The sequence below is a fragment of the Dermacentor silvarum genome, chromosome 1, assembly GCF_013339745.2.
Source record: "Dermacentor silvarum isolate Dsil-2018 chromosome 1, BIME_Dsil_1.4, whole genome shotgun sequence".
Lineage (NCBI taxonomy): Eukaryota > Metazoa > Arthropoda > Arachnida > Ixodida > Ixodidae > Dermacentor > Dermacentor silvarum.
In genome coordinates, this window is record NC_051154.1 from 26,001,526 (window position 1) to 26,017,281 (window position 15,756).

The 15,756-nt window shown below is 41.5% G+C and overlaps 1 protein-coding gene across 1 annotated transcript in view; it reads right to left on the reverse strand.

Moving 5' to 3' along the window:
- LOC119458264 (phospholipase DDHD2-like) overlaps positions 1–15,756 on the reverse strand; it is a 46,993-nt gene that overhangs the window by 17,342 nt on the left and 13,895 nt on the right. The window contains exons 5-9 of the mRNA XM_049665621.1: positions 15,448–15,543; positions 12,912–13,087; positions 6,935–7,070; positions 1,807–1,818; positions 1,593–1,683 (exon numbers count right to left, since the gene is read on the reverse strand). Coding sequence (XP_049521578.1) covers positions 1,593–1,683; positions 1,807–1,818; positions 6,935–7,070; positions 12,912–13,087; positions 15,448–15,543 — 511 coding nt within the window. The remainder of the gene's footprint in view (positions 1–1,592; positions 1,684–1,806; positions 1,819–6,934; positions 7,071–12,911; positions 13,088–15,447; positions 15,544–15,756) is intronic.

Genomic DNA, 15,756 nt, shown 5'->3' on the forward strand with positions numbered 1-15,756 from the left:
CTGCTCGCGCAAAAATGACAAAATTTGGGGCAAAATCTCTAGGCTGTTGGCGGGGAAAATTTGTTATTTTGAGAGGGTCTCCCGCTGCCACGTCGTTACGTAGAGGTCTCAAATACATGTGCTTCTATGGAGTAACGGCGGGGAATAGAAAAACTTCGTTATATCCAGGAATTCGTTATATGGAGGTTCGTTATAAGCAGGTTTGACTGTATAAGCAAACAAAGTAGTCAAACAATTGTGTTTTGTACTTTGTGACCAGACAGCAGGGGGGGGGGGGGGTATTTTGTAAGAAACCACTTAGTGGAATGTCCACTTCGGCTGTCGCCATTGGTTCCAGCACCACCAGCAACCAATGGCGACAGCCGAAGTGAACAGTCTGCTAGGTGGATTCTTACAGAATACCCCCCTATTAGCAATTCTGGATATCCGATTGCCAGTGATGTGCTTTTATTGGGTTCCCTTTATTACATAACAGCGGTAAAACCTGGACAAGAAGCTCGCCAGCAGCGCCCTAACTAGCGGAAGGTCAAAGTAGTCATATTTAGGAAATGTTGCCTCTGTTTTCGATTCTACATTTCTGGTCTTTGAGAAACGCAAGCAAATAAAATAATAATAATGAGCAAGGAGAAACAAAAGCGAGTGTCTGCACATGACTTAATTTAGCACTGGCACATCAGCTTGGGAATTGTGCTATATAATATACTGTATAATGCATCACAAAAAAACCCTTCCAAGAGCTGGTGCCTCTATGTCTTTGTGAATATACCAACTTTATCATGGTACATAGCTGTGCCAACAGGTTGAGCTGTTGAAACGACTGGCTTTAAACTTTTATACACAACTTGTACGTTTTGTACAAAATTACTTTTTACCAAGGATATGATCACATGGTACCATTGAAAAGCTCCACGTACTGCTCCAGATAGGCCTGAGAATTAAACACATTAAAGAGGAACATTATGCTTTTGGAACAGTAAAACTAGCCACTCTTATTGTGAGAGGAGCCTAGGTAAGCCAGAAAAAATGCAAAGATGAAAGACTGGTGGTGACGCCTTCCTGATGTTCCTGCACCAGCTTCGCAGTTACTTCACATGGTGTCTACAAAGGTGTGGTTAATTGTTTGTCATTCAAGAATGACTACACTGCAGTCTAAGGGAATGAAATACTCAAGCTAGCATGGTCTGAAATGTTTTCTGTGCCAAAATGGCCAAAATACTGATTGACATTGAAATCCGTGATGTTTGAAAACCGGCGCTCAGGTATAGGTGTTCAACAAGAAGTTTGATTTTCATTTTATCCTTTAGTAATCAACATTTCCCTTCCAAATGAATCATAATAAGAGTTTTGAAAGAATACTCTACCAGGCTAAACTGATTTTGCGTTGCGCTTTATTGTCCCCTTAGGACTTAGAAATTAACAGTCATGCCATGTAAATGACATTTAGAAGTGTATTTGTAAAAGTAACTTTTGACAGCCACTCTGAGCTCCTAAGCAACACGTTAATGTCAGTCATAGAATGGTGTGAGACAATGATGAATTCTGCATTTGCTGCCTACAAGAATAATGAAAACATACAACCACTCAGTACTCACCAAGGTGCATTCGCTTGCGACCTTTATGGTGGGGAATCAAAACAGGACACGCTGTAAAGTTTGGATCAATCAAGGTTTCCATGCGGTATGCCTGCCAGGATAAAAGAACACTAATCAGGGCTTGATGGTGACCCCCTGCACTCAATTTCTCTCTCTCTCACACACAACACACACACCAAAGAGAGAGAGAGAGAGAGAAAAAGAGAAAACTTACCACAGGGTCAAACTGTAGTGGTTCCAGAACATATGAAAAAGAAAAGAAGTAGGTCTTAATATGACTTGCTGCCAGATATGTTTGCACATCTGTGTTTCCAATGCTATATAAAAGATAAGCTTCAATACTTGCATATTTTGCATGCACATTGTAGAAACAGTGAAATTAAAGCAGAGTCACAGATGCACTGTACTACAACGTAGTCATAAAAACGTCTTGGCAGTATGTTCCTGTGCTCCTTTTAAATTGATGTTTTGCTTCTGCTTCAAACTGCCTTATGTGGAGATTTGCATGCATTCAAGATTACATGCTCAGTTGGCTTTTACACTAGATTATTTTGTCTTGTTCAATATAATAAGTATTTGCACACCTTCATTTTCTATACAGAATGATTAAAAGTGTGCTGTATTTTCATAAGGCACACACAAGTATAGCATACCTGCCAAGTTTGGAGAAACTAAATCCAGGAGATATTGCGACCGGGAGGGGGGGTTCAGTCGGTTACACAACTCCCCCCCCCCCCCCCAATGTCGATATTTTTAAGTACTCCCAGCTGAACTTCATTACAAGTTTATTTACACATATACAAAAGACCATATCAACATCAAGGTCTCACTCTTGCAAGCATTTTGTTGTTGCCAATTTTGCCTTCAGGAATTATTTAAAATTTAATTAAATTCTCAGATCTTGCATCCCACAACCACGATCTGATTATGAGGCACACCGTAGTGAGGCACACCGGCTTAATTTCGACCACCTGGGGTTCTTTGACATGCATCCAATGAACGGCACATGGGCGTTGTTGCATTTTGCCCCAAATTAAATGCAGCTGCTACGGCCGGGATTTGAGACCACGAACTCATGCTTAGCTGCGCAATGCCACAGCCACTAAGCAACCACGGCGGGTATTGAGAAATTCTTCAGATAATAATTGATTGTAAGAAATTCCATTTCTTTCACATTTTGCGAGGTTGACGTTTCCCAGTGTCTTGGACGAGCGGCACTGCGTCCTCATATTTTTCACGATGTTAAATTGCCGCTCGCACTCTGCATTGCTTTGTGGTATCAACAAATTACCCAGCGTCACTTCGGCTGAGCACTACATTCAAAATACTTGAAGATACTTTTTGCGCAACGCTCCTTGCTTAAATTTTAAACCCATGACTGACCGTAGGCCTACGCAATGCCAGAGCGGCTGACGCCGAGGAGAACGATGGAGAGTCTAGTGTTGCTAGTTGCAGAAGGCGGCTTTCGCTGGCTAGCTTAATGAGACTAAGAACAACCCCGTCAGCGTAAGAAGCGGCTGTGCGGTTAACGAAATAGAGCATGTATAGGGTTTCCCTACTACTTTCTTAACAATGTTTTGCACGATGAACTTCCAACTAGATTTTTTATTTTATATTTATTTATTTATACTGCAGGCCATGTGGCCTGCAGTATGATCCAAATGATGGATGTGATGATGCATTAGATTGGGTTGGATTTTTTTTTGCCAATGTGGCCTGACAAAGCGCTGGACGCGAGAACGGGACACAACAGCAATTTCCGGGAGATTTTCCTGTCAACCGTACAACTGGAAGAAATGGTCCAAATCGGAGAGTCTCCCGGGTAATCCGGGAGACTGGGCAGGTATGGTATAGTATCAAGCTGATTTGCGAGACGACACAAACGCCACCATGGAAAGTCATGAGTAGGTTCCACAGCTAGCAATATTTTGAGGATTGTTGCCTGTTTCTGTTCAGCATTCTGGGTCAATGTGCAAGTTCTGAGATATAGCAGCGGCAGGCCCATCTCTTTGGTGCCAAGCTGCACGGCCAGTGTGGTGCGTGGAAGCAGTATAAAGCACAGTGCCATTGGGACAACACGTTCATGCACACAAAAACGAGATGCCTCACGCCCGAAATGAGACACCTCTTAGTGCCCAAATGATACCTAGATAAGGACAGTCACAGGGGGGTCGCAACAATTTTTTTTATTTCAACAAACTTTTTTACATAAGGTAGCAAAATGACCCCATGCATAAGACCAAGCATATTTTTTCAGTGCATGATTTTGTTTCAGAATGAAAAAAATTGTAACTGATGCCAGGTGGAAAATATTATGAACTATCACAGCATTATGAATTTAAAAGATTGAAAAAAAAAGTCTTTAAAATTTTCTGCTTTCTCAGTTTTTATACCTACTTACACACCATTGTAAATGGAAATTAAATAAATTCATATTACCACCCAAAACAAAAACAAAAATTAACAAACTTGGCTTTTGAACAGGAAGCAAAAAAAAAAAAAAGTCCCTTTTTGGCAATTTTAAAATGTATTTTGTAGCAACGAATTCTTCTTGATATGTTTTCTGTGATACTTGTGTACCTTCCGAGTTAGCAACAAAGTATGTTCGTCTCTCTTATGTATGGTTATTTTGAATTTTTGTGGCAGAATTAGAAAAATTGCAACACACAAAAAATCCGACGGCTTTCGTGCAAAAATAAAAAAGAGACTATCTCTCTTGATTTTGTTAAAACTTCCCCAAGATTACCCACTGCAATTGGCAAGCACTTCGCATAATGTGCAATTTCCTTGCTTTAGCCAGGGGAACCCACCAGCAAATAAAATGCCTAATAATTATAATAATAATGACACCAAGGATGATGACAATGTTTATTTCTTTAGCGTTTTACGCAAAGTCTTTTGAAAGAGCTTAGTAGGGCCAGAAAGCCGGTCTGCAGAGCAGTGCACGCGGTCATCCGTTGAAGCTCTTACCTGAACTGACGTGGCAGCAGTGCGTGATGGCAGTGTCTGAGGAGGTCACTTAAGACTGATGGAGTGGGACAACTCAGGAATGTCAGTAATAGCGTGGTTAACTCGGCCTCGGGGGGGGGGGGGTCATAGAACCCCCCCCTCCCATCGGTGCGCCACTGACAGCTACAGTGAAACATTTGCGCCACAATTTAAGTGAAGCGTCTCATATTAGGAGAGCTACGGATGATTACAAGTTAGCCTCCACCCTAGTCATTCTTTTCCTCCTCAACTGGTTTGCTGAGTGATCGGAGCTAAGCTCTGCCTTCATTGGCTCTGCGTCATGATGCAATGTCGCGTCGTCTACTTCCGGTCTTGAAGCAAGAGTGCAAAGCCTCTTCTACCTCTCCGCTAGCCGCCTGGGTGTCAGTCCCCAGCGAGAGCTATCCAAGCAGCATGCATCGAGAGCGTTCTGTCGCAGCACCAAGTGGGCTCGGTATCCTGGTAAATGCAAGCGAGCTGGGCGTTTTGATGGATGGTCGGAGGCGTAAATGTGAGCAGCCTGCACAGTGCAGCCACCTGGGGGTGCAGAGCTCAACCAGCCAAACACAGAGCTAATATTGCTGTACCCAAGTGTCAAAAATTTTAAACAATTAAGAAGACGTTCTCGATTACGCTGCTGCCGAAAATTTATACCAGCAGCAAAGTAGAAAACACTTAGTTACTTCTATACAGGGTGTTTTATTTTAGCTGCACCAAATTTTTAAAAATTGCCTGTGGCAGATAGCACAATTATAATCCTTGATCTAAACTACTCGATGAGGCGACCATTACTTCCATGAGAAATCAAAATGCCTAATTTAATAATTAACATAATTATGCTAATTAACTTTCCAATCAAATATTTTACGGCACATCTTTCAATCTGCGAATTATAGCCACTTAGTTCGCAAGGCGTATCCACTTGGAACGAATCCTCAGTACTGAACCAGTTTTGAGATATTAATTTTCAAAGTGTACGACGAAATGCATGGGCATTCCAATTAACTTTAAGCTTCAATGCATAAAACAGCGTTATCCTCAAAAGGTTCACTGGAATGCCCACGCATTTCGTCGTACACTTTGAAAATTAATATCTCAAAACTGGTTCAGTACTGAGGATTCGTTCCAAGTGGATACGCCTTGCAAGCTAAGCGGCTATAAGTCGTAGATTGAAAGATGTGCTGTAAATAATTTACTATAAAGTTAATTAACATAATTACGTTAATTATTCAATTAGGCATTTTGATTTCTCGTGGAAGTAATGGCAGCCTCATGGAGTAGTTTAGATCAAGGATTATAATTGTGCTATCTGCCACAGGCAATTTTTTTAAATTTGGTGCAGCTAAAATGAAACACCCTGTATTAGATCTGTGTTTGATTGAGCTCTGCACCACCAGTTGGCTGCACCCTGCAGGCCACTCACATTTGAGCCTCCGCCCATCTGGCAAAACGGCCGGTCCACCAGCATTTACCAGAATACCAGACATGCTAAAACTTTCTATTGTGGTAGTAATCCTCCAGTGTGGAGTGACGGCCCCAAATGCTTAGATCCTAGCATCGATCGGATACCAACAGCTCGATGCGCTGCAGCCACTCCGCTCGCCTGTTGCCTTGCAGAAGGACACAATGTCGCAGCTTGACATCCTGCCGATTGCTAGATTTGCAGCCCACAATGTAACAAAGGTGATCCATGGCGCTCATGAAAAGAAAGCTCACGACCAACACTGACTGTGCAGCTCACGTCAACACGGAGCAGTTGTAACACAAGCAGATGACCCTTGCCGTGTGCCAGAAGTGCTTCAGTGTAATGATAAATTGTCGTGATGTATTCTCTTTCTGTTAATTTCTTTTTTATAGAAACAAATTAACCAACATTTCAACTATTATGAACAACAATTGTTCATCATAAAGTTGGAAAAATTATCAATGACACAACCAGGGTAGCTAATCGGGTAGCTCGCCCAACTGATGTCAAGCGTACCAGATACATAGATTGTATGAGAGCGGTTGAAAACTCAAGGGATCGGTGTCACTACGATCAGTACTGATGCACATTTTAAAAACCTTATAATAAATTACATGCTTTACGCGGAGCACTTAAATGTGTCACTTAATGATCAGACGGACCTACCCTAACGACTCAGTACGCTTGTACAAAATCGCCAAAATCATTTCAGGGTCCCTTTAAACATCATAATTTGCATCAGTGCTGTTGCTTTTGATGCGCTATCTTCACGTGCACAATCAGAACACACACAGTGCTTGAAGAGGATGCCTGCTGCATGTTACTCCTGAACAATGAGCCCCAGCAATAAAGTGCAGCCAAATATAACTACAGAAAACTGGTTTGTTACCGGATGAAAGATGTTGAAGAAAGCCGGACAAGTTGGCAACCTGAAGTCCTCACAAAGGGTCTCGTTGCCCCGTACTACCAGAAACATTGCAATGGGAGATCCTAGGGCAAAGAAGCAGCTTGGATGGAAGTTGATCCTGAAATAAAGTGTTAGTATAATCTAAGAAATTTGTTGCATATTAAATACGACTAATTCTTTCTTTATTCTGGTAATTTCACAGTAATAACAAACAAAAGGTGGGCAGTCAACATATTTAAGGAGGGGATGAGGGGTTAAAATCACAATTTCTACAACATACTAATTAAAAAAAATTTGCATTTCTAGATTTATGTTGTTCTGGATCCCTCAACTAATAAAGAAGCTTCTCATCAAGTTTGGTTGCTGTCTGTGCTTTATAAAAGAAGAAAATGATCTTTTTTTCATGTGACAGTGGCCGCTTGCTGTTGAAAGCCCCCGTGAGTGTTGTTGTCAAAACAGGGCCACAGTGCACGGTAGAAAGTGAATGTGGAATGAATGCTCTCGTTCGAAAGATAACTATTCGTGCTTTTTAGCCATAGGAGACATATCGAGGCTGCAGCATAACGCACAGGAGAAGTGCAAGAAAAAAAAGCTATATTTCTGGCCGTGGCAAGTCGAGATTGAGTGGAAAACTGAAACTCTGTTTTGTGGAAGAAGCGAGTAAAAAAGTATATGTTCCATTGTGGCGAGGTTAGATTGGCTAGCCAACTGATACTGCAACTTGGATTGGTACATTACAATCGGACTACAATACGATAGGTGAATACTCTGATTACAATCAGCATGAAGGCCTGGTTGACGCTGGAAAGTTGTCAGTGCCAGGAACGATCATCCAAGCTTCAGCAGGGACATTAAAAATTAAATTCTGAGGTTTTATGTGCCAAAACCACGATCTGATGTTGAGGCACGCTGTAGTGGGCGACTCCGGATTAATTTCAACCACCTGGGGTTCTTTAACGTGCAGCCAATGCACAGTACAAGGGCAATTTTTCATTTTGCCCCCATTAAAATGCGGCTGCCGCAGCCAGGATTTGATCCCGCACCCTCAGGATTAGCAGCGCAACCCCATAGCCACTACGTCACCATGGTGGGTGGCAGAGACAATGCAAAAGTCCCTCTATAAAATGAGCTTAGTAGGCCAGAGCTCCTTGCATGAGGTTCCAGGATGCAGACATAGAATGTAAACAAATCATTCAATACTTTAGTGTGGAAGAGATGCCTTAAACAGAGAGTATCTATCCTTGAGAATGGTGGAAACTGCAGCAGTCTTGGCAGTGCTTTAGTTCAACGAGGGTGCAGGTGGAATTTAGGAATTAGAGTTGTTGAGAAAAGGGAGCTCGAATATGGAATGCTGACAAGGAAGCATGTTGAGCTAATGCAGGTTTTTTTCAAGTGCAGATAAGGACTCTTGACAGCAATAAAATGAAAGAAACAGGAGAAAACAGGAATCAACTGCAGCCAATCAACGTCATGTAGAAGAGGAGGGCCCAGGCAGGGGCCTTTGATTGATTACTATTGCCTGGAAAATAAAGTAACATGCTTTAAAATCTTTTAATTGATTTTTCTCAGTTTATACTTTCTTGCCTAACTCAGGATCCAGAAAAACTATAATTTCCTAACTGCTATGCCAAATTGTGCTTTCAAGGTGGTTTCCAGACTAAATTTTGCAAGAAACAAGACCATGTATTTCTTGAATTTCTAAATCGTCTTGAAGAGAGAAAAAATATTTTTGACAATACACTCAAGAGCAAGGAATTAGAACTTCATTTTCAAATGATGCAATATTTACAAAGAAAACACCTAAAACAGCAAGTGACTGCCCTTATTCTGTACTATAGACTATCCATAAAGTATATATTCAGAGAACATGACATCTTGAACATCTTGAATGTTTTTTGAAATTATAGCTTTCCCAAGCTGATATGCTCCGTTACACAATGTGATGACCATAACCCTTTTTCCAATTGCGTCCTGTTTACAACTGTCATTGAAAAGTAATGTGTACAATCATTGCATTCTACCGGTGCTAACATATGGGTTAGAAAAACGACGGTGGTTAACAACGAAGCTCAAGATCAAGTTAAGGAATGTGCAAAGAGCGATGGAACGAAAAATGGTAGGTGTAATGGTGACACGAAGAGAGCGGTGTGGACCAGAGAACAAATAGGGGATAGCTGATATTCTAGTTCACATTGAGAAAAAAAAATAGAACTGGTCAGGCCATGTAAAGTGTAGGGCAGATAACTGGTGGACCATTAGAGTTACAGAATGGGTGCCAAGGAAGAAGAAGCACAGTCGAGGACGGCAGAAAATTAGGTAGTGTGATGAAATTAGGAATTTGCAGGCACAAGTGAAAATCGCGGGGAGACGTCTTCGTTCTGCAGTGGACATAAAATAGGCTGAAATTTTAACTATATTCTTCTACTATGTACCATATATGGGACCTTAGTGACTTGTTTGAATTATCCAAAAATTCAAATTAAGGAGGTTTGAATTACTAACCTTTCACAGCAGTATGTATTTAACTGAATATCAAATTCTTGAATGAAACATAAATAAAACAACAAAGACTATTTTATCTCTCCAAATCTCCAAGATTTTGATATGTCTAAAAATAAGCATTCTGAATTAGATGAGAGACAGAAACCATAGTAACCAAAGGTGCAATACACTTTTCATTGCTAGAAAAACAGCATGCAATGCAGAAAGGTGAATTATCTAAGTACAACTCTTAAGAACACATATTTATTGACAAAAATGACAGATCCCAATTATGACAACTTACCAGTGAGTATATATACAACTGAGGACACACAGGCATAGAAAAGGACACTAAATAGTGAATACTTTACCATATCTTCCGGTCTATAAGTCGCACCTTTGTATAAGACGTACCCCCCTCAAAACGGCAGTTTTTCCGAAAAAAAAAAAAAAAATGCATATAAGTCGCACCGGTGTATAAGACGCACCACCAGTTCATTTGGTTAGCGATTTAAAAAAAATTAGTGACGTTTCACTCCGTGAACGCGGGTCACGCACAAGCGTATGGGTGCCATTTATTTACACTCCAGGTGCATTTCTGCCATCGTGGCTGCTGCAATGTTCTGTATAAAGTTCAAGGGCGATAACATCGTTCCCGCATGCCGTATGCTGTATGTGCGAGTGAAAGCGTCCGACGGTGAGCCGAATCACGCACAAGGGAGGAAAGCGGGAAGGCAGCGCGGGAGGGAGGGGGGTGGTTTGTCCTCTCGTAGCAACTGTGTAGTTTGTGCAGCAGGGCGTGCCATATCTTAACAGCGATCTGCAGATGCGATGACTTCGGGATCGATCGACTCGCAGTCGACCTACAGCCGCTTGCGTTGCTGCTCCATCTTTCTCTCACAGCGCTCGGGAACTTGATCACGAGAACCCGGCACCTCGATAGCGCGCACAGAATCCGTAGAAATTAAGTCAACCAGCGTGCTTCGCGTGGCTATAACAGCGAATCCGATTTTGACGGAAGTTTCTCCGAAAAAAAAAAAAAAACGTACATAAGTCGCACTGTTCTATAAGACGCAACGACGAAAAATTCAGAAAAACAAAAAAAAATGCGTGTAATATAACGGAAAGTACGGTAACTTTTAATGCCATTTGAGCAATGTCACACAGGCAAACTCAATGTCATTCATTATTTAGTCTGTGTACTACAACTCGTTTAGCAGAGAAATGCGCACCCTTGAAGCCATAGCTTACACAATGCAGAGTACTTAACCCTGTACATTGCCCAAACATAGTTCCACACCATGGAAATTTAGAACAACTTGTTCACCTTTATTTTTGGCAATGGAAAGTACATGTACAAAAACAAGAAAGTACATGTACAAGTTTTTTTAGTTAGATCCTAATTAGTACAGTAACTAATTAATTAGTAACTGGTTTGCTAAATTATACACAAGTGAAAACTCGCTCCAGCGTATCAAAAAGGCTACAATAAGCTATGCATTAGGTTTCCTGTGCTTACATTAAAATTGTGAGGTATCAATTGGTGTATACTTGCTCTGCGAGCCTCTTCGAGTGTACCTTTGTGTGTTGACCCAACACAGCCACCATCATTTGCCATCGCTTCCTCCCACCAACCCAGGTTGCAGCTTTTCGAGGATTATATCACGTGATCAGAATATTCTGCCATCAAGATTTTCTCCTGCCTGTATTCTGAGAACACCTCCGTGGGTCCTGCCTTAACCTTTCAGTACGCTGCAGATCCCTGGAATTATAAAAAGGTCATCCGTTCCATCCATTGGCCTCAAGCAACTCACCCTGTTTCACATTTATGCAGAGTACAGAGATACTGTGCATGTGTATACAGCTGCATCTGTCACACAGTATGCCTCTACTGCAGCCTTCGTCATCCAACATATGATCATCACTCGGCGATGATCATACTAGACCATAGGTCAACATCAACTGCCATAGAACTTGTTGCAATTCGGGAGGCACTTCAAGGAGCCCTCCTCGCGCATGGATGATATTCTGCGATTCCAAGCCAGCTCTTCGAAGCATTGACTGCATCCTCAGATGGAGCCCATATTATTCAATAGCTCAAGAAATTACAGAGCATCTCGATCAAGCAAATAGGAATAAGCAAATAGGAATGGCCACAATATCACCTTTCAGGGGCTACCTTCACACTGTGGAGTGAAAGCGAATGAACAGGCAGGTGCTGAAGCGAAAACTGCTTTAAATAATTCTTCTGAAGTACGCATTGCGTTCTCACGAACAGACACAAATGACCTACTTCGTTGTGTAAAACGCAACTCTACGTTGGAGCACTGGACCCAACAGGTCGGCGACACAAGCAAGTGTATAAATGGAACCCAGAAATGAAATTCCGTATGCCTCACAAGCTCAATAGAAGCCAAACAAGCATGGTGCACTGGATTCTCCTTGGTGTCGCATTCACCAAGCGTTACAGTCATCTCATAGATTGCAGTGAGACTAGGCCAAATTGTGAATACTGTCAGGTGCCACAAACACTAGATTACATATTTTGCGTTTGTCCCGTATACGCCCAAGAACGACAGAAACAAGTCTCTTTCATCACAAACGCCGATAAGAGGCCGCTATCAGGCGAGTTTCTTTTGGGTCCCTGGCCTAATGCAAACAGCGCAGCCTTGATTACAAGTGCCGCTTTAATCTTACTACAAGCCACTGGGCTAGATGCACGGCTTTAGTGATGCCAAAATGTTGTGAACTTGAATATACGCACCTCCTCCTCATATCATCATCAGCCCTTCTCCTCCCCGTCCCTTTTCCCCAGTGTAGAGTAGCAGGCCATAGCAAATTATAGCTCAGGCCGACCTCTGTGCCTTTCAGTAAATAAATTTTTCTCTTTCTCTCTTGAGGTATCAAACTCGGCATAGCATTTACAATATGTTGGGAATTACAGGGTTAAAATATTTTGCTGCTGCACCAGTTTGCACCATGCTTAATGCAAGGGCATAGAAATGCTGCTTTCAATAGCTGTTCTTGGTGACCATCTTCAGGCAGACACTCATTTGCCTTCATGTTGTGCCACCCTCTACACGATTGGCCGCATTCTTTCTTCTCGGGTTCAGATGGCCGGGTGGGAATGACAACAAGCCCAGGCTGAACATGCTAAGTATAGTTAACATATTATTACATCTTTCATATAAGTACATTTTTTCTCTTTAGTGTCTTTAAGTATAGCCATGTCATACTGAACGTGTGAAGTACACCCCAATAACTGGAAGTGCTAACACCACACATAATGGTTTCAGGAAAACACAATATGGAAACAAACACACAAGACAGAACTTGTATTTGTCACCTTTGTAGTGGACAGTATTTAATTTATAATGCTTTCAAAAATAATACTGCTGCACCCTACAAGAGGAGGTATCGTCTAGGTCAAGTAAATCCTACTCCTTGCAGCAAAAGTCATGCAACAATGTGCACTCACTTAGGGTAGCTCACAGAGAGCTGACCGGTGCCAGCCATGCCCACAGAATAGTTGACTGAGGCCACACTTTCACGCTTGCGACCAACTTGCGGATTCACTGACGTCTGAGGGCTGAGTGGGACCTGCTGCTGAGGTGCTGCCTTGGCTGGTTGGGTGGGAGGTGCCTTCTGTTGGCTCTGCACACAAGGGCAAACACTGGTCTTAAAAATAAAAGAAGAGACCCTCCCAGCATCTGGGAATCACAGAACATACAAAAGGCGCCACTCTGGTGTACAGTGCTCAATTGGTGTGGAGATGAGATTACAGTATCTTACCTTATATGTTATGTCTGAAAGATGCTTCTGCATATGCCATGTACACAGACATGAGCATCAAACCAAACACCAAAGATTTCTTTTCTTTGTTCCACAGTGTGCCACTCAAGTTCTCCGTACGACGGACATGCTTGCTCTGCCCATTATTCATCCTCTGCGTTGTAGTCAATACAAATGCTAGGTCGTTTATACCTTTCGGGGGACAGGGTAGGCTCTAAAATGCCATTTTGTTCTTTTTTGCCCATGCTCACCAACCCTTCATCCCGGGAACTATTACAGTTCAAATAATTATATATGTATGGTCCTACAAAACCATTGATTTTGGGGTAAGTGAGAGGCGCTCGCTTAGAAAGCAAAGTTTGGCCATTAAAAAAATAAAAAAATACAGTAGGGCAACATAAGTAAGTTTCCTTGGGCCAGTAGTTCCAATGGTTTAATTTTTTTTTAATTTGGCGCTGACTTAATGAATAAATAGGAAAAAAGTGGATGTGAGTATGCGAGGAATAGTAACACTTTCTTCAGACTATAAGATGCTAAACACATTTTGTGACTAGTTCATAAGCTTTCATAGATTTTATTGCAAACTACCATGAAATGGACAGCACCTGGTTCATTGACATAGGTGTGCACCTGCTAAAACGATTGGAAATTACGGAGGTAATGAAATGCAACTGAAGAAGAGCTGAAGAATGTGGCACATTTTCAAGGTCTGTGCCTATTCTCTGCAAAATAGTACCAAGATAAATGAGCAAATCAGATTCTTTTGTGGCACATGGAGTAAACACGGCTAGTTGGGCAAGTTTGTTTAGCATTGCAGGCATGTAAATGCACCCAAGAGACAAGGACGAAAGAAAGGACAAGACACACGTAGCACATCGTGTGCCTACGTGCGCTAAATGTGTCTTGTTCTTTCTTTCATCCTTGTCTCTGTGCTCGTGGTGTCGTGTGTGTTTCTTTGCGTAGTTTTAAAAACGTCTAAAAACTCTTAGGCTCATTTACATGCCTACATGGAGTAAGTTTTTACCCAAGGAAAGTACTCGAGGCTATTTCATTCATTTACTGCCTAAAACTTTTCGCAGTCTTACTGTACTGGAAGAAGGGAAACATACTTTCCACCAAAGTGTGCCCCATGAAAAAGCGTTAATTTTAGAAAGAAGCTTTCTAAAGCACTTCATTTTAAAATGTAGCAAAGATATGTTTGCCCTGAGCCAACAAAATGTTGCCCATTAAAGGGTCAACTCAAATTTGTTACCACCACTGTTACCACCACGCGTTGATGAGCATTATTTGTAAAACACTTTTCGCACAAACTTTGGCTCGCTCTGCACCAGAGGCATAATGAAGAATCATTTCTGAAAACGAAACCGAGATTCCGAATAACTGTGGCATCTACTTGCTCAACAGTAGTCTCGCATCAAATATGAAAATCCTTTAACTATCGCTAGTTACTTCATCAACTCCGTGGCTTAATGAAACACATGATGGTGCAACACAAAGCTATATTTCAATCAGCAATGTCGCAACTGTCACTAGTTTTTCCACCCTCATTTTCATAAACAGGAGGGACAGCAAAAACGATACAGCTAGAACTACACAGCCCACATTGTTCATGACTCTGGCTTCAGCTGAAATGATGCAATCAAACTTACATGTGAAACACTCTGTTTAGAGGACCTACATGGTGAAATATTTTTAACTTTATTTTTGTGAATACTTCTTGAACTATCAAATTTAAAGTAAAAAAAAGTATGGTCGGATGCATGTCAACGGCATAGCAACTGTTAGGCCGGGAATCAATTGATGCATAAAACACCGAAATGGCTTGCACATGTCCATGCAAAGTTTCCAAGTACTAAACAAATTTCATGCTTCTGGGAAACAGTGTTAATGTGCGTCTCTGAAGAATTGGAAAAAAGGCCAACTTCTATATATATATATATATATATATATATATATATATATATAGTAACTGGATTTTTCAATGGGCCAAGCGTATTTAGGAAAGTCAGAAGCACAACTTCGCGGTTATCTTAGGTTTAATAATTTCCCAACAGTTTCGGTCGGTGGACCGACCTTTTTCAAGGGACCCTTGAAAAAGGTCGGTCCACCGACCGAAACTGTTGGGAAATTATTAAACCTAAGATAACCGCGAAGTTGTGCTTCTGACTTTCCTATATATATATATATATATATATAAAAGCAGCTAACTTTTTCAAACTTGCCTGTTTCTCAGCGAGGTCCTTCATGTACGACAGCAGTTTTTTACGTGGTCCCATGGGCAGGCCCATTTCTCTGAGGTCCCCCTCAGAGCACATTTTCTAGCATGCATGGACAAAAATGTTATGTGAGCCAGACAAACAATCAAGGGATGTTATGAGTAGTTAGACATGGTACACTTTCATGCATTTATGAACAGACTCCACAAAGGCCAAGCAATAATAATAAAGAAAAAAAGCAAGAAAACAAAAAGCCTTGCATACAATGCCAGTATGAGAGCTTTGGGCTCACAGAATGTCAGTGCAGACCTGCCA